Source organism: Stenella coeruleoalba (genome assembly GCF_951394435.1).
Source record: "Stenella coeruleoalba genome assembly, chromosome: 15".
NCBI lineage: Eukaryota > Metazoa > Chordata > Mammalia > Artiodactyla > Delphinidae > Stenella > Stenella coeruleoalba.
The window spans coordinates 43,535,128-43,563,037 of record NC_137161.1 but is presented as its reverse complement, the minus strand read 5'-3'; the positions used below and the strand labels follow the sequence as shown (position 1 = coordinate 43,563,037).

Below are 27,910 nucleotides of genomic sequence, written 5' to 3'. Positions count from 1 at the left end.
TGAGCCCACGTGCTACAACTACTAAAGCCCACATGCCTAGAGCCCGTGCTCTGCAACAAGAGAAGCCACTGCAATGAGAAGTCCACACACTGCAACAGCCCTCCCTCGCCACAATTAGAGAAAGCCCGTGTGCAGCAACGAAGACCCAACACAGCCAAAAATAAGTAAATAAATACATAAAATTAATTTTAAAAAAAAGAAGAAGAAGGAAACAGAAGCAGAACGTCCTGAGCATCCAACCCCAACCATTTTGGGCATCGCACCTCTAAGAGCTCAAGAGGTGACCCCAGCTCTTCTGCCTGGGAGAAGCTGGATAGATACAGACAGTTAGAGAACCTACAAGATCACACCTCCAGGCCGTCACTGCGAAAGCCGTGCGGAGACCTGACAGTGCCCTGGGACCTCTAGCGAAGCGTGTGGACAAATGACCATGGGGGACTGAAACTCCTCTCCAACAATCTTCACACACATCCTCACTCACCCATGGACCAGGGAGCACGTGAAGCCTCCTGCTAAGAAATAAACTGCCCAGGATCACTGTTTCCTTGCATCAGCGTATTCAAATTCACTGAACACCTGAAATCAAGAGTAACTTAAAGCAAATTAAAATCATGAGTTCCTAAAGTGGAAAATCTTTTTCTAACAAAAAAAGTTGACTTGAAAAAAATCAGGACTCACACTTAACAAAGCAACTTGACGTGAGGGCAATGTTTCACTTGACTTTTGACAAGATGGTTTCAATGAAGAATGCAGAAATGTGGGGGCCTGGGTGCCAGCCCCAACTGTCCCAACTACAGCCACGCCACTTCAGGTGAGCTGTTGCACCCCGAAGCCCACGGTTCCCTACTGTGACTCAGGGTTTGTGGCAGAGTAACCTCAAAGTCCTACCCAGTTCTGAACATTCATGATTTTAATAAGCAAATAAAGCAGAAAACAAATCGTTCTGCTTCTACTGGGGGTAGGTGGAAATGAAAGAATGACAGAGTGCCCCCTGCAGACACATGGACAGCATGCTGAAGTGCTTGAATCCTGCCCTCAGTCTAAACAGGAGGAACAGACTGTCCTTAGAGCTGCCAGGAGGAACGCGGTGGCCCTGCTGATACCTTGGTTTCAGCAAAGTGAGACTGTGCATGACTCCTGAGCCCGAAACTGTGAGAGAATCAATTTGTGTTGTTTACATTAAGTGTGTGGTTGCTTGTCATGGCGGCCACAGAAAACTAATACAGTTTTTTTTTAATTTATTTATTTTATTTTATTATTTATTTTTGGTTGCGTTGGGTCTTTGTTGCTGCACGTGGGCTTTCTCTAGTTGCGGAGAGCGGGTGCTACTCTTCATTGTGGTGCACGGGCTTCTCGTTGCTGTGGCTTGTCTTTGTTACGGAGCACAGACTCTAGGCATGCGGGCTTCAGTAGTTGTAGCATGTAGGCTCAGCAGCTGCGGCTCGCCACCTCTAGAGCGCAGGCTCAGTAGTTGTGGCACACGGCTTAGTCGCTCCGTGGCATATGGGATCCTCCCGGACCATGGCTCGAACCCGTGTCCCCTGCATTGGCAGGCGGATTCTTAACCACTGAGCCACCATGGAAGTCCTAATACAGTTTTCTGATTAAACTAAATCTGTTACCTGGAAATGGGGTGCTGCTATAACGAATACCTAAAAATGAGGAAGTAGCTCTGGAATCGAGCTGTAGGTGGAGGAGGAAAGAATCGTGAGGATCAGGAAAGAAAAGGTCTAGATTTCCTCGAACTGACTGTTGTTAGAAACACGGACCGTAAAGACTCTGCTGGCAAAGGCTCAGTACGAAGTGACAACAGACTGTGAGCTGAAACACGGACACGGAAGGCACTGCTGGTGAGACCTCAGGAGGATGCCAGGACAAGGACCAGACCTGGAGGAAAGCAGCAGAGAGCCGGGCTGACTGTATCCCACAGTGAGGGGGACAGCACGCCTGTACCTGATGAGCCAGGACACCTCCAAGCAGAACTGAGGTGCACCTGTACCTTCATGCACAGGGGACAGCGCTGACCTTTGACACTTCCCTTCTGCTAATGAGTATCCCAAACTGCACCTATTTTCCCTCTAATAACCTCCAAAAAGCGAGTTTTGTTCCTAGCCCCCTTTTCACATGGCGTTGAGGACGCACCCCCAGTAGATGAAACGCCGAGTTGCCAGGCTCCTGGCAGAAGACAGGTGACCAGGAAGGGAAAATCAGGCAACCCCTCCCTCCCAGGCCGGTCTCCAAACCCCATTAGCCTTCTTCTATCGTGACTGACTCACGTGGTCAAGGGTACAAGAACAGAGAGCATGCAGTGCACACGTGGCACAGATGAGCACTGACCACCAGACACAACAGCAGGCGGGCACGACCTGAGAGGCCTGCGAGGGGCAAGGAGCAAGGGCCCCGAAAAGGGTGATGACAAAGATGGTGAAAACAAGAGGTGCCATGCAACGTGCTCAGGAGGGTGACCAGGCAGAACCGGACCGTCTGCTCCAGGACGAGGCAAGTGGATGGGGCACGGTGGCCGGCGCACAGCCCACTGCCAGAAGGACGAGACCGAGGGCCAGGTCTGACCCCAAGCCCACAGTCACTGCTAGCAACACCACTGCCAAGGACCAGAGGAGACACCTGGACCTGGAGCCTGGAGCAGCGTTTGAAACACTCTGCACAAGCTGACTGCGTCTGCCCTTCTGGGCGTTGCAGGTAAATGGAGCTACCGGTGTGGCCTCTGTGAGCCGCTCCCTGCGCTCAACACGACGTGTCCGGCTTCATCCAAGCTGCAGCACGTGTCAGCACCTCCTGCCTTCCGCAGCTCAACACCACCAACGTTTATCCGCTCGTCTGCTAACGGACACTTGGTGGGAGGGGAGATGGGGAGTGATTACTTAATGGGAACAAGGAGTTTCATAGGATGACGAAAAGTTTTGAAACCACGGTGGTGGTTGCCCAACGCTAAACATCACTGAACTGTACACTCTGAGGTGGTTCCCTTTATTTTATGTGAATTTCACCTCCAAAAAAGTTAACGGTGATGAAAATATTCTTAACTTAGACTGTGATGACTGTTGCAAATCTCTCTGAATAAACTAAAAACCCCTGAATTGGACATTCTAAACTGGAGAATGATGGTATGTGAATTACATCTCAACAAAGATGTCAAGAAAGTAAACAAAGTCAGTGACCAACTCTGCAAACCGCCCGTCCACAGGCTGGGACATGCATCACTCACTCGGTGCCCAGTCTGTCAGCGTGATGGCCACAGCCAGTGTCTGCACAGCAAGAGGGCATCTGCAAGGGCGCAGGGAAGGAATGACTGGTCCTGTGGTTCCTTTAAAAGTGGAGTCCCAAAGAGCGGGCCACACGGCACTGCACAAACCCTTCCTTCCGCAGGGCCCCCACAAAGAAGGACGGGCCGTCCTGCAAAGGGGGCTGATGTAATCCCCCTACCCCCGGCCCCTGCTCCTCAGGGGAAGCTGCCTTGTGCAAACTCACCAACGAAAATGGTGACATTGGCCAAAGAGCCCCTTTCCCTTTTCCTTGCTGAACACGATTCCACATAAGACAGATCTGTCCCATCTAGCTCGGACTCTGTGTTGTTAACTCTCCTTTTCTACACTGTTGTGTACATTTGAAAATCTTAATTTAGGAATGTGATTTAGAGCTTGTGGCAGCGTGCTTGAAGACCTGGTTGCCCCTTCCTACGACGGGGAAAACGAGGAGTCCAGCCAGGACAGAAGGCAACTGCATACAGCTAGAAAGGCGGCTGGAACTCAGACAAAGGCCTGTGTCCACACGGCCCATCCTTGCCGGGGACCCAGCCAGCCCCCTCTTACAATCAGAGTATAAAGAACTGGAGAAGAACTTGGAGGCCACCCAGCCCAGTGCTCCTGAAGGGGGCACCTCCCCTGGGGCAGCTGTAAACAAGGCCCAAGATTCTGTCTGGCAGGTTCAAGCCCCCCAGTTGTGCCTGATGTGCGGCCGGACACCGCTGACCTGATCCAAACCCCTCCCCAGTGAAAGAAGTCCATCAACACCCTGGCTGACCGCCAGCCAGCCCCTTTGGAAAGTTCTGCACAGGGTCAAGTTTTAGAAACAGCAGCTCGGCCCCAGGCTGTTTACTTCCTCACTGCAGGCTGAGACACATTAGCTCAAAAGACCCATCAGCGCCAAACTCCAACTTTACATATCCAATTACTTTAAAAATAGCCCAAACACAAATTTTTAGCCATTTAGAGCCTGCCTGCTTTGCATTCTCTGCGAAACCTCACCAGACAGCTATTACCCACCGATAAAACAGCCTCGCCACTCCCACCCCACTCCTGCCCTTGGAGCTCTCTGACCACCTGCCTTGACCCGGGAGCCTCTCTCATCCCCTCCCCCGTGAGATTCCCCCACACGCAAACCCGTCAGTGTCACCCACGAAGCTCACGTGGCTGCTGCCATCCCACAGTCACATCACTTTCCTTCATCAGCACCAGCATCCCTCAAACCCACTACATAACACCAAAAAGGGACTGAATTTTTAATTTTGGTTCATTTTAATTAATTTAGACTTAAGTAGCTACATGTGGCCAAGTGGCTGCCACATCAGACAGCACCACCTGGGAGCCCACGAGCATTTAATGACCACCTCCACACACGGCAGGCATGCCAGGCCCCATCAAGTTCCCGCCCTCCGTGCATCCTGGTGTAAACACGGCCCGCCGGGGAGTGACAAGCACACAGGGGAACAGTACAGCAGGTCGGGCAGAGGGTGGGGAGGGCTCGAAACCCATGAGCTCTGCCCAGAAACTTCAGGAGAAACCACTGAGCAGAGCCATGCAGCCGAGGAAACACAGGACTCAACGAGCTCTCGGCACAGGCAAGAGCTGCACTCCCCTGGGCACTGAGCCTGTAACTGCTGGGTGCACAGGTCCTGGGGGTGAGGTCGGAGGGCTTCCCACCCAGGCTCTGGGCACATGGTTATTTTAGCCCAAGGTTCATTAACTCTTTGACAGGCCCATCTCACTGCCAGCTCCTGTGAACTCAGTCAGCCACAGTTCTGCCTCTCCTGCACGGCTGCCCCCACCACACACCTGCCCTGCGTCCACTCGAATAAAGGACCCTCCATTCATCCGTACTGTTTTCACCGACAAAGTGCTGCACGTGCCCATCCTACTCTCCTTCCCAATCTGGGCTGACACATCCCAGAAGGTCAGCAACTTCCCTCCCAGGTGCCATCTGGGAAATCAACTTGTTTGCCCCAACCTCTACACCTGCACCCTGAAATTTCCTACAGTCTCTAAGGCAAGAGAGCAATCACAGTGACGCAACAGGATTTGACAACTACCATGGGCTCAGCCACGACTTACAAAATCCTGTTGCGGCACCAGCCAAATGCGGCAGAGGGCATTCTCTAACCACTTCTGCACACAGGACATCAGGGCCTCGAGTCGCAGACAGAAGTCCTGACCAACAGATTCAGTGAGATCAAAAAAGACCTGTGATTTTTATGGAAAACCTGTTAGGCCCAAATCCAGGGGAGACTGGAACCCAAGGTGCCAAGTATACCTGGAACCTGAGAGTCACACACAACTCTTCTCAATGCTTCTCACTGTCCAGCAGCCAATTCTGTCCTTCATTCATTTTCATGTCACTTGTGACTTCATTCCTCTGTAACTTTACATAAACCACGTCACTCACAGAGACCTCAATGACCTCACCAGGAAAACAGAGCTAATGCCACCTTTCATGCCAAGAGTCAGGAGATTGAGCAAGGTATCGTTCAGTGTCCTGTCCACCGAAATCTATTGTCTTGCTTCTGTTAACTGAACAGTATGTCCTTCAAGGCTTCCTTTATTCTGTTCAGCATGTCTAAAGTTTACTCTATCATCATCACGTTTCTACTTCCTTCAGATTCCTTTACTTCACCCATTATACACAACGTTTTCCCGTCTTAGGGTGAACCCTCAACTTTTAAGGTAATCCAAGATGACAATCAGATGAACTACTAGAAACCACCACAAAAGAAGTGAAAAATAGAGAAGAACTGCATGGTAAAAATAAGAAAAAACTAAAGAATTACAATATACACATACGAAAGAAGGTGGGTGACAGGAAAGATACAGATACAAAGTTACAAAGATACAGAAGAAGAGCAAAGAAGAGAAAGAGGGAAACACAGGAAAGCCAAGAAAATGTCTTAAATCAACACAGTGCAAAAGGCACCCAGGGAAAGACCAGCAACAGGTGAGGACTTTGGAACATTCAATTACCCCTACCATTAAGGAAAAAACCCCCAGAGAAACTGAAAAACAGTTGAATTAACTCCGCCCCCTGCCCTGGGGCCTGGAGTGCCTGGGGGAGCCCAGCTGAGAGTTGGGCCCATGGCACGAGTGCCCTCGGGCACTCTATGCCCTGCACCTTCAGATAGACCCAGGCCAGCTGCTTCCTGGTCTTCTGGGCATGAGTGTGTAGAGACTCGGTGTGGTGTTGGCACAGTTTCTGGAGCACAGCACTGCCAGTCCGATCATGTGTGCTCTAAAGGCTCCTGAGTCATCACCAGATGATTTCACAACACCCACAGTCAAAAAGGTGTCCAACCTGTCCTGGTTTGCCCAGGGTCAGCACTTAGAGTCCCACGTCCAGGACAAACCAGGATAGCTGATCACCCTACAGTGAGAACTATATACGAAACATATATCCAACATTTCCACTGGCCCCGAGACATATTATTGAAAACTCTCCATGAATCTCCTTTCTAGAGCCCAAACGCTCCTCTCTGCTATGTCTCTCCTTCAAATGTGTTCCTCTCATTATCATCAGGGAATAAATTCGGTCTCTCTCGGCAAAAGCTGTCCCGCATTCAGTATGTACCATACCCGCTGGCACTCCAAGAAATATTCCCAATATTTCTATCAACATATAAGTCAATCAGTTCCACACTTTGAACTTGGTCTGTGTGGGGCCTCTTGGTTCTTCCTAAAAATCCAAAGTTAGGACACTCAGGGCATAAAGTTAAGAGGAGAATTTTATAGGCTTATGCTTGTTTTTAGCTAACAAAGCAAAGTATATTTAAATTCCGGAAGGTCCCTATGCATCTCCGTCCCTACCAGGAAAATGTGCAAGCCTGGACCCTCACAAAAACTGCCCAAAAACGTCCCTTCGGCTCCCCGTTCTTCCTGAAGGCGCGGCAAGATGGGCAGGTGCGGAGGCCCTCTCCGCGCGCCCCGGGCTGCTCCGCAGACGTCCCCACGGGGAAGTGCGGCAGGGCCGGGGGAAGGGGGGCCTGGGAGCCGGGCAATGACCGAAGGGACGCAGGTGCACCGCGCGACGAGAGCCCGCTTCCTCCCGTGAAGCGAGGCCCCCGGGGACTAAATGAGGCGCTCGCCGCTGTCACCGCCTCGGGGTCCGGGCCCGGCCTACCTGCCGCCCTTGGCCTCCGGGACCCGGGCATCATCCGTGACAACCTGCGGCCGCACGGGCCGGCGCTGCCGCAGCCCATCTGCCTCGCTCATGGCGCCCGTGCGCCTGCTGCCTGAGCCCCGTCCCCCCTGCCTACGGCCCGGCGCGCGGAAGTGACGAACAGGCCCCGCCTCCCTCCTCGGCCGTGCGCGGAAGTGACTTGGGCCCCGCCCCTTCCGGCCGCCGGGGCGGGAGTTGCTACAAGGTGCTCACCCGCTAGTCCGAGCCCGCGCGCCGTCCTGGAGGCGGCTTCCGGCGTCTGCATCGCCGCGTCCTAGCCCGCCGTCCCAGCCTTTCACGTCCGTTCTGACCTCGAGGCGAGGCCCACCAAGAATCCCGTGGCCGTTTCCTAACCGATGGGGTTGAGGGGAAAACGCGCCGGAAAAGGGCAGCCGGCCGTGTTCGCCATTGTGTCGGTCACAGCGACGTTCGGCGGTTTGTAAGCGTGTGGACGGAGCTGTCGCCAGGAGCAGCGGACAAGCCGAGGGCCGCGCCCGCCGACTGACCCGCGCGATCTCCTCCCGGAAGAGCCGACTCTAGCCGGTCGTCGTGAGACACTTTGGGGTTTTAATGAGGAATTTTGCCGAAGGAGACCAACGGGCTCGTGAGGGCGTCCGGCAGATGACGGAGCTGAAGTTGTATGGGATTGGGGAAGACACTGGGAGGAAGTTTTCCCGGCAGAGGAAGCCGGCTCCTGTTACTCGGCAGCGTCTCCAGAAAAGGCCACTCAAAATGAAACCCTGAGAATCGATTTTCTTGCTAGTAGGCAAGGCGGTCCCCAGGCCAGTGTGCCACGGCCTTTCTGGGTGCTCGAGGGCACCGGACTCCCACCCAGCTGTCCCCAAGAAAAGCTCGGAAAACCCAGCGTGGGGGAATGAAGATTCCTTGTGTGAATCCAGGTCGGCAGGGTCCCGGATTATAGTTCAGGCCTTGGCAGCATCTTACTTCATTCCCCGCGGGATGCAGCCAGTACAGCTGCTCTGCCAGGGATGGTTTTAACAGCGCTGCATGATCGGCCCTTTCCTGCCTGTCTGGAGTGTCCCTATCCTGAATCCTGTGTTTCACACACTCAGGATTGCTTGCTATTTCTAATTCTGTGCCTCCCTGCCTTGGTCCTTATTGTTCCTTCACCTCCACTTGGTCAGACCGGTTTTATCACTCAGGACCCACTTCATTTGCTGAAAATCCCTCCCCTAATTTCGCAAGCAGGATATCTTCCTAGTGTTTAAGGCACTTTCACTGTAGTTATTTGTGTTCCATGCCAACTGAAAACAGCCAGGAACATGGCTGTACAAGAAAATAATAAAAGGTTAGGTTTATTCAACTTGCTGCAGCAAAGGAAGGAACCAGAGGACACGTGAGTCTCCTCAAAACAGGGGTGTTATGGAAGGGTCCTCGAGGGGTGTGGGGCTGTAGTTGGCCGTAGATGGTCTTGGCAAGGATGGGTCAGAATTTGTAATCGGGAGAGCCACTGGAGGGGTCAGTGGTTTTGTCTTGGAGCACGTACTCTGCATGAGCTGAGTCACGTGTGTTGCACGGCATGGTTTAGTCCTGTTTTTCTGTTTGGGTGTCATGGTCAGGCCCACTTTGCTAGCTGTGGTTTCTTTCCTTCTCAGTCCCCCCACCCACCCTCCAGCATAGCTAACACCCCGTTCCTGGCAGGGGGGTGGGACCACTCTGATTGGTTAGATCAGGTCCCTCAACCTCAGTGGTGTTGACAGTTTGGGCCAGATAATTCCTTGGAGGGAAGGGAGAGTGGGGAGCTGTCCTGTGCACTGTAGGATGTTTAGCAGCATCCCTGGCCTCCACCCACTAGATGCCAGCAGCATTCCACCCAGTCATGATAATCAGTAATGTCTCCAGACCTTACCAAGTGTCCCATGGGTTAGACCAACCAGAACCCATTCCCCTCACCCTGAGCCTGTGCCAGCGGTGCTGCTTCCCAGTCACTTGTTTTTAAGTCACCTGTGCCAGGAGGACCGTCCCGGGGTTAGACGCCATAATCAGAGTCTTGAGGCCTTCACAGTGTCGGCACCTGGACTGAAAGGCATGACGTGAGGGTGAAAATAAACACGTCTGCCAGGCAGCAGTGGCAAGTGCCCCAGCTGGTCACTGTGATCCGTGTTGCCCCAGGATGCTATCACTCTTTAAGACGGGGGTTCTCAACTTTAGCTGCACATTAGAATCATCCAGGAAGCTTTGAAATATCCTGATGCCTCAGTCCCATCCCAGAAATTCCAATGTAATCGGTCTGGGGTGTGGCTTGGGCATAGGTAGTTTTAAAGGGTCCCCAGACACTTTTTCTTTTTTTCTTTTTTTTTTTTTGGCTGCGTTGGGTCTTAGTTGCAGCACTCAGGATCTTCATTGCGGCATGTGAGATCTTTCACTGAGGCGCGCGGGCTTCTCTAGTTGTGGTGCACGGACTCCAGAGCATGCAGGCTTGCTAGTTGAGGCGCATGGGCTCTCTAGTTGAGGCGCGCGGGCTTAGTTGCCCCGCGGCATGTGGGATCTTAGTTCCCTGACCAGGCATTGAACCTTCTTCCCCTGCATTAGAAGGCGGATTCTTTACTACCAGGGAAGTCCCTCCCCAGACACTTTTAAAAGCCGAAGTCGAGCATCACTGCTTAGAGAAGAAATAAGAAATAGAGACACATATACAGCATTCCAGTTTGGGGGGGACAGGGGTCTGAGTCCAGTGTCCCTAAGATTGGAGACCAAGAGAATCACCCCACCACCACTTTGCTTTGGAAGCCTCAGAGACTGTCTGCAGGAAACATGAGAGAGGCAGCTCTGCGCCGTGAGGGGCTGGGGGGACTCAGGCATGACCCTGAGGGCTTGGGACCGGAGGGGCTGTGACTTGTCAGTGGGAACACAGATTATGATGAGGAATGGGCTGGGTGGCTTCCCACACGCAGGCAGTTTCCTATCATGACCTTGACGGGAGTTATCTGGGTGTTTGTTTATGTCAATTTGTTAAGCTGTACGTTTATGTTTTGAATACCTTTCTATATATGTTTGTTATATTTCATCTCCAAAAATGTCTGAAAGCAAGCTGTTGCCTAGTTTGAAAGCTGTCTTTGTCCGGATCACTTTCTTAAATTGAAATGGAAATGCATTTAGTGTTGGGCTTGATCAGTGATCCCCGAAACTGGACCAGGGCCTTGCCAACTGTGCAAAACACCTGGGAATTGTTGAAAGCCCAGATTCCCAGACCCCAGCCTCCCAAAGACACCACATCCTGACACCATCACCTTGAAGGATAGGATTTCAACATGTGAATAGGAGGGGAGGGGGGCAACATTCAGGCCATTGCAGGGGTCGAGCATTCCTTTTGATCCCATGGTGCAAAGATGGGCATGGATGTCCATTTCAGTCTTGTTTCTAATGTAGACAAATTGGAATCACCTCAGGTGTCCATTAATAATGGTTAAATAAATGCTCAAATTCAGTGGTTTGCCATGTGCAATCAATACAAGGAATAAGATGAGGAGATACCTGCATTATATTGGGAGGGAACAAACAAGTACAAAGTAATATGTAAAGGGCCTCAGTAACTTACGGGAAATGCTTGGGTGAAGTGGATGTTGGAATTCAGAACCTTTCACATTTAAGGAACATTATGCATGACTTTCTGTTCGTGTGATGGCAGATTAGATAACTGAGACTCACGCTGGCAGTGAGGACAATGATGAACGAAATATTTGAAACATCTGCGTGAAGACACGGGCAAGCCCAGCATGGTTATCAGGTAACAGAAAGGACAGAGAGAGGCCCAGGAAGATGAGCCCAGGGTCGGGAGCCACTTTTCCCCCCGAGTGCATTCGCAGGTCCGGAGGAGGAAGTTGAGAGGCCAGCCAGTTCCGAGACACATGTATAGGATTCCTTGTGAGTCCTGCCAGGTCAGCAGCGGTTGCCATGGTGTTAGTTACCCTCCTTCCCTGTTTCACACCCATCCCTCAAACTTGTTCCTGGAATCACATTCCTAAGTAAGAACAGGGAAGGCTGCATACAAGCCTTTATCTCAGGCTCTGCTTTCAGGGCAGTCGAGACCAAGGCAGGAAGAGAGACTAGAACATGAGAAGTTCCAACATGTGGGATGTCTGCGTCCTCAGAAAAGAAGCGAGAATGACAAAAACTATATTTAAAGATATAATGAATGATGGAGATATTTCCAAAATTGATTCAGGTGGACATCAAGCCACAGACCCAAGAAGCCCTATGGAGCCCAGGCAGGATAAATAAAAACAAGTCATTGAAAAATAATACTGTGGAACCAAAGACAAATGGTTTTCACAGACCAGAAAGGATCTGTTTGCTTGGTTTCACCGTGTTACACAGCAGAAGTTCCCAATGATGAAGGAAAAGCCTCTAACTCAGATTGGAGGTCACCACCTTGCCTCCTACCCCCCCAGAGTCACTGCCTCTGGGAAGGCTTTCTCTGGGCCTGCACCTGGGTGCTGCTGTCCCCGGCCCAGATACCAATACAGAGGCCAACAGTAAGATGCCTTAAAAATTATAAAATAAAATGTAGATGTTCCCCTAAGCTCTTCCAGGAGGGGATCTGAGCATGGGGGTCAAAGATGGAGTCAGCTCCATCCAAACCCAGCTCCGCCACCTTCCCGCCTCCTCTACCAAGTGGGGACAAGTGTCTGCTCAGGAGGCGCCATGGGGATGAAGTGGGCTGAGGAGTGGGGCACCTGGCAGTGCTCCTTGCCCACTGTGCTCAGCAGCAGAAGCATTTCTGTTCCGACATTGGGTATTGTGAGGGCTGGAGGTGGGGGCAGGTCAGTCTGCGAGGACTCGAGTTAATTTCACTCGAGTCAGGCCGAGGCAGTGGGGTGAGAATTCACACTACCTTTCCTGCACTACAAGTTCAGCAGCTGTGGGTGAGCCGGGACCGGCATTTGCCTGAATCACCTCGAGATTTACCCTTAGATAAATGTGCGGTCACATCACGACGGTCTCTGAGTTCTGCCTGGTCCCTTCGCTGCTTCCACACCATCCGACATCCGTCTCTGCTCTGCATTCTGCATCTTGGCCACTCCGAGTTGGGTCTTTGTCGGGACATTTCAGCCTTGACAGAAGATCCGAAGCAGGAAGTGAAGCCTGGGGCCGGGATGGGCAGGGGCAGCTCAAATGTCCCTGCGCATCCCCCGGCTGGGCCCCAGGCAGGCCCTGCTCGAGGCTCACCTCCGTGTCCTGTCCTCTCTCAGTGGCCTGATGCATCACATGGCCAGGGACTGTGATGCTGGGAATGACCTTCACAAGCCCCCAGCAGCCAGGAGACGAAACCAGGGTGGCTTCACCAGAAGGCGGCGGGGGCGGGGGGGGGGGGGGGGGGGGCGCTGCACAACTGGACTTGTTAAAAGCTGCTATAACCCTCTCCTGCTGCCCTGCCCCGGGCCAGACTATTCTGATAAGAGGAAAGTCCTGCTGTGACTTCCCAGGCATCCAGAGGTGCAGATCTGGGTTGTTCCCCGGTGAGCCGCCTTTGTAAACTCAGCATCCTCCACAGCCTCCCTCCCCACACCTGGGGCTCGGCATGGACGCTCTCCCTGGGACAGCCCAGCTCCTGCTCTGGAGGAACATTTCTTGTCCCACCTCTCAGGGCACCAGTTCAGTGCGTTTTTCTCTAAAGCCTGCATCTCATCCACTGAAGGACACAGAAACCCTGCCCACCCCTGGGCAGGGGGTGGGTCGCAGGCAGGCTGAGCTGCTCACCTGTGGGTCTGCATGGGCGGTGCTTGCTGGGTGTGGTTTTGCATCCTCGTTCTCTGTGCTCTAGGCCAGCACCCACGGTCAGGGCTCCACGTGACGAGGGGGGTCTCGTGTCGTCCAGCGTAGTAGCTCCTGGCCATGTGGCACCTGAGTATTTAACTATGGCCACTGCCACCAAGGGACTAAGTATTTTATTTTATTGTTTTTTTTTACTTATATCTAACTAGCCACCTGTGATTAGTGATTGGCCAGCACAGTGGTCTAGAGACAGGTTAAGTTTACCCAATAACAGTTTAAGATAGGTGAGCGCTTGTTGTGTATTTCCTCCCCGTAAGAGTGAATTTTTTAAGTGTTCTCTTTTGAGTGAATAGGTCTCTTCCAGTTTTGTGCCAAGGATTATATTCAACAACAAAGAATAGTGTTATTTGATCAAAAAACATCACCACAAAAAAGAAGAGAATGAACAAAATAAAGCTTTATTTGAACAGCCCTGCAGATCATTTTGAAGCACTGGTCGCTGTCCCAGCTTATAGCTGTCATTTCATAAGTAGCGCCCTAACCATAATCTGCCAAGTCCAGCAAACTGCTGCCGGTACAGGTGGTGAGAGCTGCCAATCTGTGCTACAGCCGAGACCACCCGTCCTCACCTTGTCACCGAGAGGCCAGCACAGCCACGTATGGTGGGTGTTGAGCACTCCAGGTCCCCGTGAACACCTGCACAGCTGCAGGGTACCGCCCTCTGTGGGGTGCAGGTTGAGGCAGCCCTCCCTGTCCTCCAGGACCCAGCTCAGCAGGCCACCCGCCCAGCACACCACAAGTGGTCCCTCTCGTGCTTGGCTATCAATAGGCACTTTGCAACCTAATGGTCGACGTTGTCTTGCTAAGTCCAGAGAACCGAAGGCACATTGGAAAAGGGAAAGACATGGCTCAGAGTAGGGAGGTAGGGCAGTTTTCAGGGACCCAGTTCCGGCTGCATTACTGAGTCCCTGGCTTCCCTGAACAGCCCTAGGCATGGAGCGCGCCAACTGGCTGCTGAGTGTCCAAGGCCGGGGGGGGGGAATGTTTCCAGACCGCAAGCTGCAGAAACCACATGTGACCGGAGCCCTTCAGAGCTGAAAAGGGAGCCCATCCCCACAGGTGCTTTTAGCAGTTAGGTTTCATCACACACAAACCAAGAGAAGTGGAAACATACACCAAAAACAGATGCTGTGGGCTTGAGAGATTTCAAGATGGCTGTGTTCAGACAGAGGCACAAACATTTCCAATTCGGATTTCAAGTAGGCCAAATGGTACCCAAAAGTGCACCCTCCAACCCTCCACATTTCCCCAAGAGCGGAAGCAAAGAAGGAGCTTTTCATAAGTGTTAAGAAGAGTGTGTACAAGTAAACCACACATTGCACGTATGTGTTTGCACCATTTTTCTTCTAAAATATAAAAGTATAAAAATAAAATTTCCACCTTGCGTTTCTAGAAACACCTGGAGAAAACATGACTGCTTGTAGTTGCCAGTCACCTGAGCAGGCACAGGGGCTCCACCTTCCTGTGCTGTCGGGAAGGCACGGGAATGGAGGTGATGGACTTTTCACCGGGAAACCAAATTCAGGGCAAGTGGGAGAAAGCTCACCCTGTGTGAGGACCTGTCATGGGTCCCCACGTAGAGGGAAGGCAGGGACTTGGGGCTTCGCGTGGAGGGTAGCGTGGGTTCCGCTGGGGCGTCTAGGAACAAGCCGACTCGGGAGCTGTGTTCTAGGAGCGTAAGTTTGGGGCCTGGCTTGGGGTCTCGGCAGAGCCATCGTCACTGGGCGGCCCCCCACTTGTCTTTGTACTCCTGGTAGGCACTCAGTATCTCCGTGATGACAGTGGGGTCCTCCATTGTGGTGATGTCCCCCAGGTCCTGAGCTCCGCCTGTGACGATCTTCCTCAGGAGCCTCCGCATGACTTTTCCAGACCGAGTTTTTGGAAGACGCTTCACTACCTGGCAGGGAAGGCGCAGCATTAGACTTCGGGTGGTGCCCAGACTCCCAGCCCATGTCCGATGGCGTTGAGATGAGGAGGGTACTACTCAAGGGAGGACGCCCCTCCCTGGGGACCCAACAGGAATGGGTGATGTACAGCCCATCCCAGAGAAGAGCAGGGCCGTGGCCTCTGGTTTTATCCTCCTCCATCTGGACCTAAAGCTGAAATCAGCTGTGGTCAGGGGTTTAGCTGAGCCTCCACCGGGAGGCTCTCCCCTACCCAGGTGGACCTCACTGCCGACATGCGTTTCTCCTGCCCGCTACACTGGGGGGTTCCCAGGTGGCAGCAGAACCAGGCATTCTCGGGGCGCCTTGTCTCCTCCCCCAGCCGGGGCCGTAATTGGCTTTTTCTAACATAAGAAGCAAGGGGTGCTCAAGAGGAAAATGTCTTGCTTAGTGTTTGAAACTTAGCCTTTGACATTTTCCAACTACGGGCATCCAACGTCAAGGCGATATGTTAAGGGATGCGTTTGGGACCTGTAACAGTGGCCTGTCTTTTGAAAGAGTCCAGTTAGCTTACGGGGAGTTCAGGTGAAGCTCTGGTCACCGGACCGACAGTCTGACTTTGTACGGCACTGAGTGAAGCTGGGCCCTCCTGCCACCGAGGCCCAGCTTCCAGCCAAGGAAGGAGTGAAAAGCCAGCAGGGCTTAGAAGGTGGCCCAGTTCCTCCTTAAAACTGACCCCAACATAGGCTCCCAGACAGGGTCTGGTGGTGTCTCCTCACCGTCCCGGGGACCTCTGGTCCCACTCCAGGCCTCTGTTTACAATCCACGATGCTCCACGGCCCAGCCCGGCCCCTGCACAGGTGGCTGTGTCTCCCTCCGTCCGAGGACGCAGCAGCCCACCGCCCTTGCCCACCTCCTGCCACCGTCCCCCGTCAATGGTGGGAAGCGAGGAGGAGCAGTGCTGTGGCCCCTGAGGCGCGTCCACTCACCAGGACCTGGTCGGGCACCGCATACTTGGCGATCTTGGAGGCCACCACTGACCGGAGCTCCTTCACCACCACGTCTGCGTCACCCGCGTCATCTTTCAACACGATGAAGGCAAACGCAGCTGGAAGGAGACCAGAGGTTCAGGCGCATCAGACCACGACCCACCTCCCGGGGCAGCATGTTTCACACAAATCGCCATAAATCCGAAGGGGCTTTAAATCATACGCTGGTGACCCTGTGGCAGCTGGTCTCTTTAGCTGCAACCCCAAAGGTGCATTTCCATTTTCATTCAAGGTGGAAGTGACTCCATTGGCTCCTCTGAGCGCCCCAGGTGGCGGGCATGTTTGGAGAGACCCTGGAGCCGTGACTCACGTCTGTCTGCACACCCGTGACACAGCCGTGACGTGGGCTGTAGAAGATTCACTCTCCACCCCGTGTGACAGGTGTGGAAACACCGCCCAGGCACTAGTCTCTGGGCACGTGTCCAGCCTGTGGGCACCAGCCACGTGGCTATTTAAAGGTAAGTTAAATGTAAAATGCAGCTCCCCAGTCACGTGAGCCACGCGTAGCCGGGGCCCACCGTGTGGACAGCACAGACAAAGAATGGCTCTGTCGAGGCAGGAAGTTCTGTTGGGCTGCGCTGGTCAACCAGTATTTTAGCACAAACACCAGGTTTTGTTTTCAGTACTCCAGTGAGGATCAGAATGGCTCCCACGGGTGTCCAGCACGTTTCTCCTTAACCCACCGGGGATGATCTCGCACACGGACCCAACTCCAACTCCATTTCTCTCCACGTGAGCAATCGCTGTCCCAGCGCCACTTAGGACGGTCTGTCCTTTCCCCCTGACCCGCACTGTCCTGCCTCCAAGCCAAAGCTCTCTCCACAGTCTCCTTCTTGCCCACTGGCCTGTCCGTCCCTGCACCGAGCCCACCCCATCCTGATCTACACTCCCTGCGCACCACCTAACCCCCACTGGTCCTGTCTGTCTGCCTCTCCCCTCTCCCCCAGCCCCTCCAGCACATGAGCCCCCGGGGCAGGGACTTAGGTCGCTCTCCAGGTCTGCGTCCTAATCACACGAGACCTGGGGGCTCCCCTCTGTCAGATCGAGTGCAGAGAGAGTGGGGACAAATACACACCCACAGCTTTTGCTGTTGTTCATGTTTTACAAGTGGACAAATGCTCAGATTTGTTAGAAATCAGGAAAACGCACATCCTCATCACACCCAATACACAAATTCTCCCCCAAAGCCTGGCAGGCAACGCCGGAGTCGCTTAGGATGCAGGGAAGGGCTGCTGGTGGGAGCGTGATGTGGGCCGAGGCCCCTGAGACGCACACTCGAGGGCCCGTCCTGTCTCATCCCCTCGACCCCCAACAGCCCCCCACATCCCCGCCCCTGTTATCATGGGCGACATCCTCACGGGCACATCCTTCTGTGGCAACTGAAAACGCTTGTTTAAAACACTTAAATGAGTGTTCAATTTTCCAACAGGTTGGCTTAGGGACAGTATGTAACAGAAGAAGAGCACACAGACGTGGCTGGGAGGCAGGTGACACTGGGTCATGGTGCATCCTGACAGCAGGAGGGAGAGTGCCCCGGCCACTCAGCCAGGCAGTAGACGTCAGTGTGCCCAGCAGTGCAGCATAAGGTCAGGGAGTGTCTGGGTCGCGCCCGGCCAGGCCAGGCCAGCGTGACTGCTACATGCCTGGCATTACAACACTCAGGTGACCCGGCCCCTTCCCAGACCCACCCCTTAGGAACTGACGGACTTTGGAACAAAGTGTGTCCCCAGTAAGGACCGGTCCAATCACTGGCTCTGTGCTCCCCTGGCCCATCGCTGTGCAGGGGGAACCACAGGTCAGACTCCTCCAAAGAGTCTCAGGCCAGTCAAGGAGCCGCTGCAAGGCACGGGGTGCTGTGACGGAGCACGTGTGAGGGACGTGTGGGCAGCACAGGGCATTTGCACACGCTGTCCCTGACAGGGCCACAAGGGCCCTGTGGACGGGGAGGAAGCTCCCCAAGCTCAGCTGGGCCAAACAGGTCACGACTGCTTGTGGGTGAGTGTCCTTAAAGGACGGCAGAACCAGGACATTTCAGAGTCCTGACTTTTTTCTAACACTTGTGCCTGTTCAGCCTCCTCACCCAAAATCTCCACTTGAGAGAGACGTGAACCAGCAGCCTGACCCACGAGAAAGCCCTGGCCCCCGCCCACCGAGTCTGCTTCTCATACAGGAGCCGTGGCCCCAGGGCCAGGAGGGTCCTCGGGGGACACGCACCTTCTCCCTTGATGTCGTGCGGGTAGCCGATGACGGCGGTCTCGGGCACTGCAGGGTGGTCAGCCTGGGCGTGACAGAGAACGCAGAGGTGAGGCAGCGACTCAGCCAGTGACGAGCACCCCAGACCCCAGGCAGCGGCAGCCGGTGGCGGTGCGGGCACAGAGGCCGGCTGAGCTCACCATGGCATCCTCAATCTCCGCCGTCCCCAGCCGGTGGCCACTGATGTTGATGACATCGTCCATCCGCCCCGTGATCTGGTAGTAGCCGTCCTCAGTTCGGTAAGCCCCGTCTCCTGTGAAGTAGTAGCCTGCACCACAGTGGGGGATTCAGCACCAGCTCCGAACTGGGACCCAGCAGGGCTCCCACCCTTCCATGAGGGACACTCCCTGGACAGGAGGAAGCGCCGAAGCCCCCCTGCCGACGCGCCACCCCCCATGGAGACACCTCTCCGGTGCTGCTAAGCTGGTGCCAGTAAAGGGCAGAGGGGCTGCCAGACAGCAGGAGGCTGCGAACGTCTGGAAGCAGAAGATACGAGGAGCCCACTCGAGCTTCCCCAAAAGTGTTGCTGACATGCTTGCAACTGCAGAGCATCGGTTCCCAGGGGCACACGTGTACGTGAACTCCCACCAAACGACACGACACAAGCCGGGAAGACAACCACATGGAGACCGGGGGGGAGGCCTGGAGCCACCACGATTGTCGCCAAGGTGGCGTCCTGCTCTTCTCCTGGGAGCCCATGGCCTGAGCCCCTGGGAGAACCCCGAGCTGGACCGCTCCTGGCTCAGAGGTAAGGAAAGGAGGGAGCATTCACGCAACCCCTGGCCCCTCGGAAACGGTTCTGAGACCGAGTCCAGCGGCGGCAGGAAAGGCTCACCCGGGTAGGCCTTGAAGTAGGCGTCCAGGAATCGCTGGTGATCTCCGAAGATGGTCCGGGCCATGCCTGGCCAGGCCTGGGACAGGCACAGAGCCCCGGACACATCTCCACCCTTCAGGACATTTCCCTGCAGACCCGGGAGATGGGGAGACAGAAGGAGTGACCATCTCGCGTTCTCCGAACTGCCGGGCCTGAGACAGGAACAGGACAAGTGCCCCAGAGGGAGCCTCCCGGAGCTTTCTCCTCTGAGAGGAGACCCTGCGGTGGGTGCCGCGCGACGGGGGAGGGCAGCCGAGGCCAGGGGGTGGCGGGGCACGTGGACAGGGAGACTCACCTTCTCATCCATGAGAACAGGGACGATGCCAAACAAGGGCCTCATTGCCATGCAGGGCAGGATTTCTGCCCCCTCCTCCGAGGGCCGCGGCGAGATGCAGATGCCCCCCGTTTCTGCGGGGAGGACAGAAAGAAACACCAGTGGGCCTGGGGCTACTGACACGTGTATCCAGACCGTATGGACACAGGGTCCACACACACAGCTGCTCTCCAGAGTGGGAGGGGGTAGACCTGCCCATCCGGGGCAAGAAAACAGCCCCCAGTGACAAAAGGACCTCTGAGGAGAAACCAGGCTTGGGTGCCGGTCCCCTCCACTGTGGAAATGAGAGCGGGCCGGGGGCCAGGTTCAGCCCCAGGAGCCACGGCCCCCATCCCGTGTTGTGGGGACGTGGGGACGTCGGAAAGGAGGGCAAAGGGAAAGAACGCCCACGGGTCCTGCCCCCAGGCATTTCTCTGGCTCCGGCCTCCATCAGCCTGCATGGGAAGGGCCCCCCCAAGACTCTGCTGTAGGGAACACCTGGGGCCTTCCTGAACCATGAGGCCCACGCCACTGGGAACGTCTCACTTTCTGGCTTCTTGAAGGACGAGACCTCAGCCATGTTTATTACGTCAGTGGTGGTCTCTTGCCGCCAAAATCCTCATAAGTCAGACACCCCAGAGGAGGGGGGCAAATCAAAACACAGTGGTGCAGAACCTTTCCCTCTAGATCCAAATCTAGACTCAAGGTCGCTTAAACGGCAGGACCCATCACTGGGCTGTACCGGGTTCAGGAGGTGGGCCGCCAAGGAAGGGAACCTTTGCAGGGCCCTATGTCGCCCCTCTGCCCCCTCCCGGGCCCCATCTTTCAGACGAGGAAACCAAGGCTCAGGGAAGCCTTCACACCCATGTCTCACAGCTGCAGAGCGGCAGCTGCTGCCCCAAGCTGCCTCTCCCCACACGCCAGGTGCACGTTGAGCTGACGCTCCGTGCTCCCTGCCCCTCCCCCGGGGACGTGCTCACCTGTCTGCCACCAGGTGTCCACCAGCGTGCACCGGCTGTCCCCCACCACTCTGTGCAGCCACTCCCAGGCCTCGTGGTTGATCGGCTCTCCCACTGCAACCACACGAGAGAGAGAAGGTGTTAAGAGACCTCCAAAAGGCTGAAACCAAAAGGAGCTGATTTCACGACGAAAACAGCTCTATAATTTTCCCAAAAGACACAAAAGGTGACTTGAAAAAGCAGTGAGATCATCAGGTTTATGGCTATGGAAGAACACAAATGACAATGAGATATTTTCACCATTAGAGGGTCAAAAGCCAAGAAGTTGGCAAGAGTGTGGAGGAAACAGCACCACACACACTGCTGGAGTGCGGTTTGCAGAGCGATTCGGGTGTTTCTCTTCCCGTTTAGAAGTGCACACGCCCGTGGCAACTGCTTTGGATGCCTGCTGGTGACGGAACCCACTAAAGCCAGACACACTCGTCCTGTGACTGGAGAAGGTCGCTCCAGGCAGCCACCCCCAGAAGCAGACACGGACGGGGATGTTCCCATGGCCAAGAGCTAAAAACTGTCCGTGGAGAGGAAAATGGCGAAGTGAATCATGGCACATTCGTGAGGGACCACCACCGGCCAAGGCATGAATTGGCCCAGGTGCAGGAGCCGCCGTGCTGTTCACCCACCTGCCAGCACGGCTCACTGATCCTGATGGAAGAAACACGTCCACACATGGAGGTGCGGGAAAGTCATTCTGGCTCACACACCCTTTAACTCAGACCTTATGCTAACTGGAACAGCCTGTCTGTGGCCCGTCAGACATACACTGCACATCTGCGTTAATCATTAAAGAAAAGGGCAGGCTGTCCAGAAGTAAAGAATGTCTGAAAATAGAGATAAATGCCTCCCTGGGACGCCAATGCTGGGACTCCTTTGATGATAAGACTCCCTTCCCAGAGCCAAGGCTATACTGACTCTCTGTGCACGTGCTGATCTGCTTTTTTGAAACCTTGAAGGAACTATCCCTGACTGGTTTGACGTTCTTTGTCCTGATAAGACATAAAAGTGCTGAAAACCATGCTTCTCTGGAGCACTTCCCTTAGAGCTTACAGTCCTCAGCTTGGTTTGAATAAAATTCTTTTCTATTCTTATTATAGATTGGTTACTGATTATTTTCCTCGACAATACCCTGGTCTCAGGAAACCCCCGCAGGGCTCTGCTGTCGGAGCCCGTTATGCAGCAGGGGTGCCCCCAAGCGACACAGAGCCCAGCCAGCTGGTGAGGACTCCCTGGGGGGAGTCCCTGCACGCTCGCTCCTGCCTGGTCCAACCAGAGAGTGGCTCTGGTCACAGCCCTTAGGGAGTGAGGCCCATAGGAGCCTGCCCCTGGCCTAGGGGACGCGCAGCAGAGCACTCTGAGCACCTGCCTTGTCACCTGCGTCCTGCTTCCTTAGTAACCGAATCCCCTGCAGGAGAACAGGCCTGGCGCCTTCCACCTCCCAGGACCACCTCAACTCAGGGTAACCCAGGTCACCTTTCCAAAACGTTCTCACATGACTTGGCGACATCTATCCTGATGACGAGTGGAGATAACCTTTGATCTCACAACTCCCTCCCTGCCTGGAAACACGCACCCAAGGGCAGAATGGCAGTGATGACAGCGCTGGGAACAGCAGGGGGTGAGATCCTGGGCAGCCACTAGGGAAAGGGCTCGGGCCTGACCTTCCAACGGTGGTGAGTTTTCATAATGAAGACGGAGCACAGACAACATCACAATGCTGAGCCCCAGACCCTTAACAGCTGTGGGCTCCCAGAAGGGGCTTCCACGTGGGACATTTGCTTTCTACTGGCTGCAGCCGCATCATATGAACTCAGCGCAGACACAGCCTTTGTGATGAAGCCATCCAGAGACCTGCTCTGGCTCTGGCACACACATGCCGCCTGCAGCCGCTCACCTGAGCCCGGGGCCCACAGGGAGGATCCTGCAGCCGCTTACCTGAGCCCAGGGTCCGCAGGGAGGAGCGGTCATACTTCTTCACCCAGGAATCCTCGAATTTCAGCAGCAGCCGGAAGGCCGTCGGGGCTCCATAGAACTGATTGATCTTCAACCTCTGCACCATCTCCCAGTACCGACCTACGAGAGGCCCCGGGTCACGTCACCTCCGTGAGCCTTACTTAGAGGCGGCCCACGTTACCAGGCGCCGGACGTGTGCAGACACCCACGGTGTCCACGAAACGCACTCTGCATCCACCTCTGGGACGGGAGGGGCTCCCCATGGGGCTGCCTCCTGCACTCCCCGCGTCAGAGGCTGCAGCCTCCGCCTGGCCCTGGGTGCCGACCCACACGCTGACAGCCCATGTCCTGACCCACGGGACACAGCGAGGAATCAGGTCAAAGGGATATTACCGTGAAGTAGCACCAATGCAGAACCGCATTCAGGCACATTTAAATGGTCTCTAGTGGCGACCCGTGCTTCCCCTGGAGCAGCAGCGGCGCCCAGGACGCACGCGCCCCGTCAACCCCCCAGCTCGCCGCCACCACTCTGCACACAGGAGGTTGAGGCCACCTGAGACTCGGCTCTCATCCCTAGCCGGGCCCCCTGCACGCCCTCCAGGAGCACATCTGGCCCCTGCAGGAGGCTGGAGAGGACCTGGAAGCGGGGGACCAAAGTTCCAGGCACCAAACCGTCAGCGCTGTGGACCGCCTGGGCAAGAGCCTGGGCAAGAGCCTCGCAGAGCCGCCAACCTTCAGTCACGTTTGAACAAACACTTGAAGACGCTGTGCCACAGGGAGGAAGATGCCAGGGGAGCAAGACGTGGGTCCTCAAAGGGATCCCTCTCCATGGTGGCGGCTCCAGGCCACACACCACAAGCTCGGCCCGAGTGGCCTGAAGGCACGGGCAGCAGGGCGCCCGGGGAGGCTGGCCACTGGCCTCGGCCTCGAGGAAGGGCAGGATCCGGGCAGGTGGCCGCAGAGGTTAGGGGGACACTAGCGTGGGTGGTCTCCCGAAGGCTCCAGCGACTGGAGCCCCTCCCATTGCGTGTGTGATCCCACTGCAGACCTGGCCCGGCCCCTGCCGCCCGGCAGCTTTGTCACAAGAACCCACGAGCCCGACCCGAGCAAAGCCTCCACCCCGCAGCCCGCACCCCCAACCTCTCCTCCTTCCTCCTGCCCCTGCTGCAGTCCGCACCAGCGTCGGGGTAAACCGGGGTGCTCTCAAAAAGGACGCTGGTCGCTCCATTGCACAGAGGCCCGTACACCACATAGCTGTGTCCCGTAATCCAGCCGATGTCAGCCACGCAGCCAAAGACGTCACCTGGCCGGTAGTCAAACACAAACTGCAGAAACAGGAGGAGGGGCTGTCAGGAGCCTGTCACCCGTTCCCACACATCACAGGGCGTGTTCTGTCACCGAGGCACAGCTGCTCCCATGGCCCCCGAGAGCAGGAGTGAGGGCAGAGCACCACAGCGGTGATGAGAGGGGAATCACTGGTGACAGCAGCGCCAGGCCCGCAGATGACAGCAAAAGAAGCCAGACTTTAGAGGGGACACTCTTTGAGCCCCAGCACAAAGCCCATGCATACGCTGGAGGTCACCTAGTACTAGTCCTGAGGCGGGCGGGGATGGGGGTTTTGGGGGAGCGGGCGGATGTCAGGGCCTGAAGGAGCTGGCCACACGTGTACCCACAGGTAAAACTCCATCCAGTCCTATGTCTAAAATAAGGGCACCTTTCTGCATTAAGTTACACCATAGTTTTTTTTGTTTTTTTGTTTTTTTACACCATCGTTTTTTAACACCATCGTTTTTTAAATCCTTTTAAAACTGCAAAAAACAAAAGCCAAAAAGGCCAAGAAACGCACCAAGCATCATCAGCTTCTAAGAGTCTGAGAGACACGGGCATCTCCTTATTCTTGCCAAAAAGTCAAACCTGAACCTGACCCTGTCTGCGGGTCCACTTGCCCTTTTGCAGGAGATGCTGAGGACAGAGAGGCACACAGCCGGGCGCTATAACCGACAACATTCAAGGAAATGAAGGGATGGAGGAAAACCCATTGGTTAAACTTGCCTTAAAAGGCTTACCCAAAACAGTCAGTGGGCAAGAGTAAGCTACAGTACCTAGGGATGCACATTTGGGTGACAAAACTAGAAAGGGCAGGGACACTATGGGCCATGAAGGGGCTTCTGTGTGAGGCTGGCGATGTTCCAGTTTTTGACTGAAGTGAGTTTGTCCAACAATAATTCATTAAGCCACACATTTGATTTCGGTGGTTTTCTATATCTGTGTCCTATTTTGCAATAAAGATGTTTTCTTAACCTTTGGGCGAGAGGCCCAGTCTCTTGCTGCCACAGACACACACTGAGGTCCCCCAGGAGTTTCCAGACAGCACAGTGGTCTCGAGTCTGCCAGGGTCCTGTGGAGCCGTGACCCAAGGCAGAGGGGTCTTTCAAGGAAACCACTCCCACTGCACTGGTGAAGCAGGACTCCCACACCCCAAGGCCCACAGCATTCCGGAACTGAGAGGATTTTTAATATGAGGACCCACAGTGCCACATCTTTCAAGGGGCTGGCGACCTCTCTACCTGCTGTTCTTGGAAGGAGAACAGGTGCCCGGGACCAGCCACTCTCCAAAGGGCACCCTGACCCCACTGCTCACCCTGAAACCTGCCCACGTCCCCACCGTCCCTGCAGAGTCAACTGTCCTTTTCCCTGAAGAAACCAACAGTCCTAATACCGTCAGCGGGTACGCGGACGGACACACACACACACACACACACACACACACACGCACACAGACGTACACTCATAGACACACGCTTATGTACAGAAGGCTGAAAGTTTCTATTCCTAATGCTTTAAAATGCCCTCACTGTATTGAAGAGAAATTCAAAAGATGGTCCCGTCCTCACATCCCCACTTCTTTTGCTCATGTAGGCAGTGTCCTGGTAACGCTTGAAAACAAAAAATGAAGACTCTTTCACCACATTTACAGCTCCCCTAATGCTAATTTTGTTATAAATTGATGGAAACACGTTGACCCATTCTGTGACCTTCTTGGTGTTCGGTCTCAGTAGCTACATTTTCCAAAGTGTTCTGACCTACACAACGTGTCATTCTTTGCAACATGCCCACCCAGAGCTGAGCAAGGGGCTTTCAGACGAGAACAGCTCTGTGATGCTCACGGTCACCCAGCGGCCAGAAGACAGCGGCTTTAGCATGGACTGTGTCAAGCATAATACCTCGTCTTCCCGGCCTGGTTCTGTGACACGTCTATCTTTCTGCCTCACTTCCGCATCTTCAGTGCTGCCCGCAAGTGGCTGCCACTCCCAGGCCTCATCTTTGCCCTCCCAGGACCCGCTCGTCGTCCGTGCTCATCCGTAAGGTCCACCTCCGGATGACCAGGCCTGGGATATATGCTGATACGACCGATCAGCATACCCCACTCCCACCCCCACCATAGTGACTGAGTGGGCAGGGCCCTGGTCCCCAGCCAGACTGTAGGTGCTCTCAGCGTCCAAGCCCTGCCTAGATGCGCCTGGGCTTCCCGGTCACATGGCCAGTCGGCTCCCCTGCTGCTGGCATTGCCTGGGGCTGAGTTCTGCCTTTAGCCAGAGAGAGAGTCTAGTCCACAGACGATATCCTGAGACCCCATCCCACCTGGGAAGCGTCAGCTATTCCCCAGGGCAACCAGGGATGCATGTTAACCAAAATCCCCCCACCCACCCATGTTTAAATGAGTGCTGATTTTTAAATGCATTTACTATAATAAAACTGTGGCAGATCATTTGCTTTATAATCCTTAAAGGATGGTCCCCTGTAATACAATTTCCATACACTAAATTTAAGCCTCCTCATAAAATCAAGTCTTTTTAAAAATTTTCCTTTTAAAATGTGGCCCCAGTAAGCAGAGCCTAGAGGCCACAGCACTTTTAGGGGCCCATGAAAATGTTTTACTTTCTTTCAAAATCAGATGAAAAAGATATCTTAAGTAGAAGAACGCGTCTTAACAAATAACAATAATGTACTCATATCTACACCAACCTTGTTGTATAGGAGAAGGGCACAGGAAGGCCAGAGCACTGGACTCCCAGCAGCTGAAAGCAGCCGTGCCAGCCAGCACGTCAGGCCTAGGGAGGGCTTGGCACACGTGTGACGGGCTAAAGACCAGCAGAAGACACAGGTCCAAGGACCCAGGCCCTTCCGACAAGGACAGAAACTCAGCTCCCCAAGCCCACCCCTCCACCACGCTGATGCCAGGACTCCCGGCCCTGCTCGTGAACACGCGAGGAGAAGACGTTAGCAGGAGCTCTGGCCCCCCGCCTGGAGCCCCCCGGGGCAGCGCCCTACCCGGTGCGTCACAGCGGCGTACAGCAGGTAGCCCGCCTGGGTGTGGACAAGCCCCTTGGGTGTCCCAGTGCTCCCCGAGGTGTACAGCAGGAAGAGCGTGTCCTCACTCCCCATGCTCTCTGGGGCGCACACTGGCTCCTCCTTGGCCATTTCCTGTGAGGGAGAAGACCAGACAGCCCGTCAAGGGCAGTGACCTCGCCCCTGCACCCGGCATCCCCGAGAACACCTCTCCCCCTCGGCCTCAGGACTCGGCAGACAGGGTTCAGAGTTCACCTTCTCTAGCCTGCCCCAGTTTAATTCCAAATAAAAGGATGGATCCAGTCATTTCTGTTATGTTAAATGTTTCCCTCTGTCTGTGGAATTTGAGTTCCATGTTCCCTACCCGGATGGAAGCCCATCAAATAGCAAAGGGGAACTCTGGGCACCTCTGGGGGACCCAGACTGAGAACCACAATCTGACAAGACTCAGACTCAGTTAATCCAATGACAACCTCTTCTCCTCAAACTATACAAAAGGAGATAAACCCACCTGCTCAAGGGGGATGTCCAGATCCCCCATGTGGACCTTGTTGTCTGTCCTGTGAGCCACGAGGACATGCTGGACGGTTGGGCAGAGCTTTATGGCTTCGTCCACAATCTTCTTCAGCTCCACCACACGCCCTCCCCGGAGTCCTTGGTTGAAGGTGATAACCACCTTGCACTTGGCTATCGGAGTCAAAGGCAGGTATTTCTGGTCAGTTTCCTCCCCACTCCGACCTTCACAGCCCAGACAGCCACACACCCCAGGCCTAAGGGTGTGATGGATAAAGTCCATCCTTGAGCAAGAGAGTCAACACAAAAAAGTGAAGTTCCACCTGCTTTGGGATCTTTGTGCTCAGAGCAGAAGCGCCAGCCTCTTCCCAGCTCTGGGAGGAGCAGGTGTAACTGGAGCTAAGCCACTGGAAGCTCAACTCTGCCAGTCTCCCGCTCCCTCCCACCTGCCCCAGGGCCTTCCCAGGCTACCC

At 54.7% G+C, this 27,910-nt stretch overlaps 2 protein-coding genes across 3 annotated transcripts in view; both read right to left on the bottom strand.

Moving 5' to 3' along the window:
- The window catches only part of APMAP (adipocyte plasma membrane associated protein), a 29,297-nt gene extending 21,775 nt beyond the window's left edge, over nt 1-7,522 (bottom strand). For both annotated transcript variants that reach the window (XM_079944315.1, XM_079944314.1), the window contains exon 1: nt 7,402-7,522. In XM_079944315.1, coding sequence (XP_079800441.1) covers nt 7,402-7,493 — 92 coding nt within the window. In that variant the 5' untranslated portion in view covers nt 7,494-7,522. The remainder of the gene's footprint in view (nt 1-7,401) is intronic.
- A 6,091-nt stretch (nt 7,523-13,613) lies between these two features.
- ACSS1 (acyl-CoA synthetase short chain family member 1) overlaps nt 13,614-27,910 on the bottom strand; it is a 42,760-nt gene continuing 28,463 nt past the window's right edge. Inside the window, exons 4-14 of the mRNA XM_079945400.1 lie at nt 27,436-27,611; nt 26,907-27,059; nt 23,752-23,899; nt 22,557-22,694; nt 20,589-20,681; nt 19,591-19,703; nt 19,257-19,383; nt 18,562-18,689; nt 18,383-18,446; nt 16,109-16,227; nt 13,614-15,133 (exon numbers count right to left, since the gene is read on the bottom strand). Of these exons, the coding sequence (XP_079801526.1) occupies nt 14,954-15,133; nt 16,109-16,227; nt 18,383-18,446; nt 18,562-18,689; nt 19,257-19,383; nt 19,591-19,703; nt 20,589-20,681; nt 22,557-22,694; nt 23,752-23,899; nt 26,907-27,059; nt 27,436-27,611 (1,439 nt within the window). The 3' untranslated portion in view covers nt 13,614-14,953. The remainder of the gene's footprint in view (nt 15,134-16,108; nt 16,228-18,382; nt 18,447-18,561; nt 18,690-19,256; nt 19,384-19,590; nt 19,704-20,588; nt 20,682-22,556; nt 22,695-23,751; nt 23,900-26,906; nt 27,060-27,435; nt 27,612-27,910) is intronic.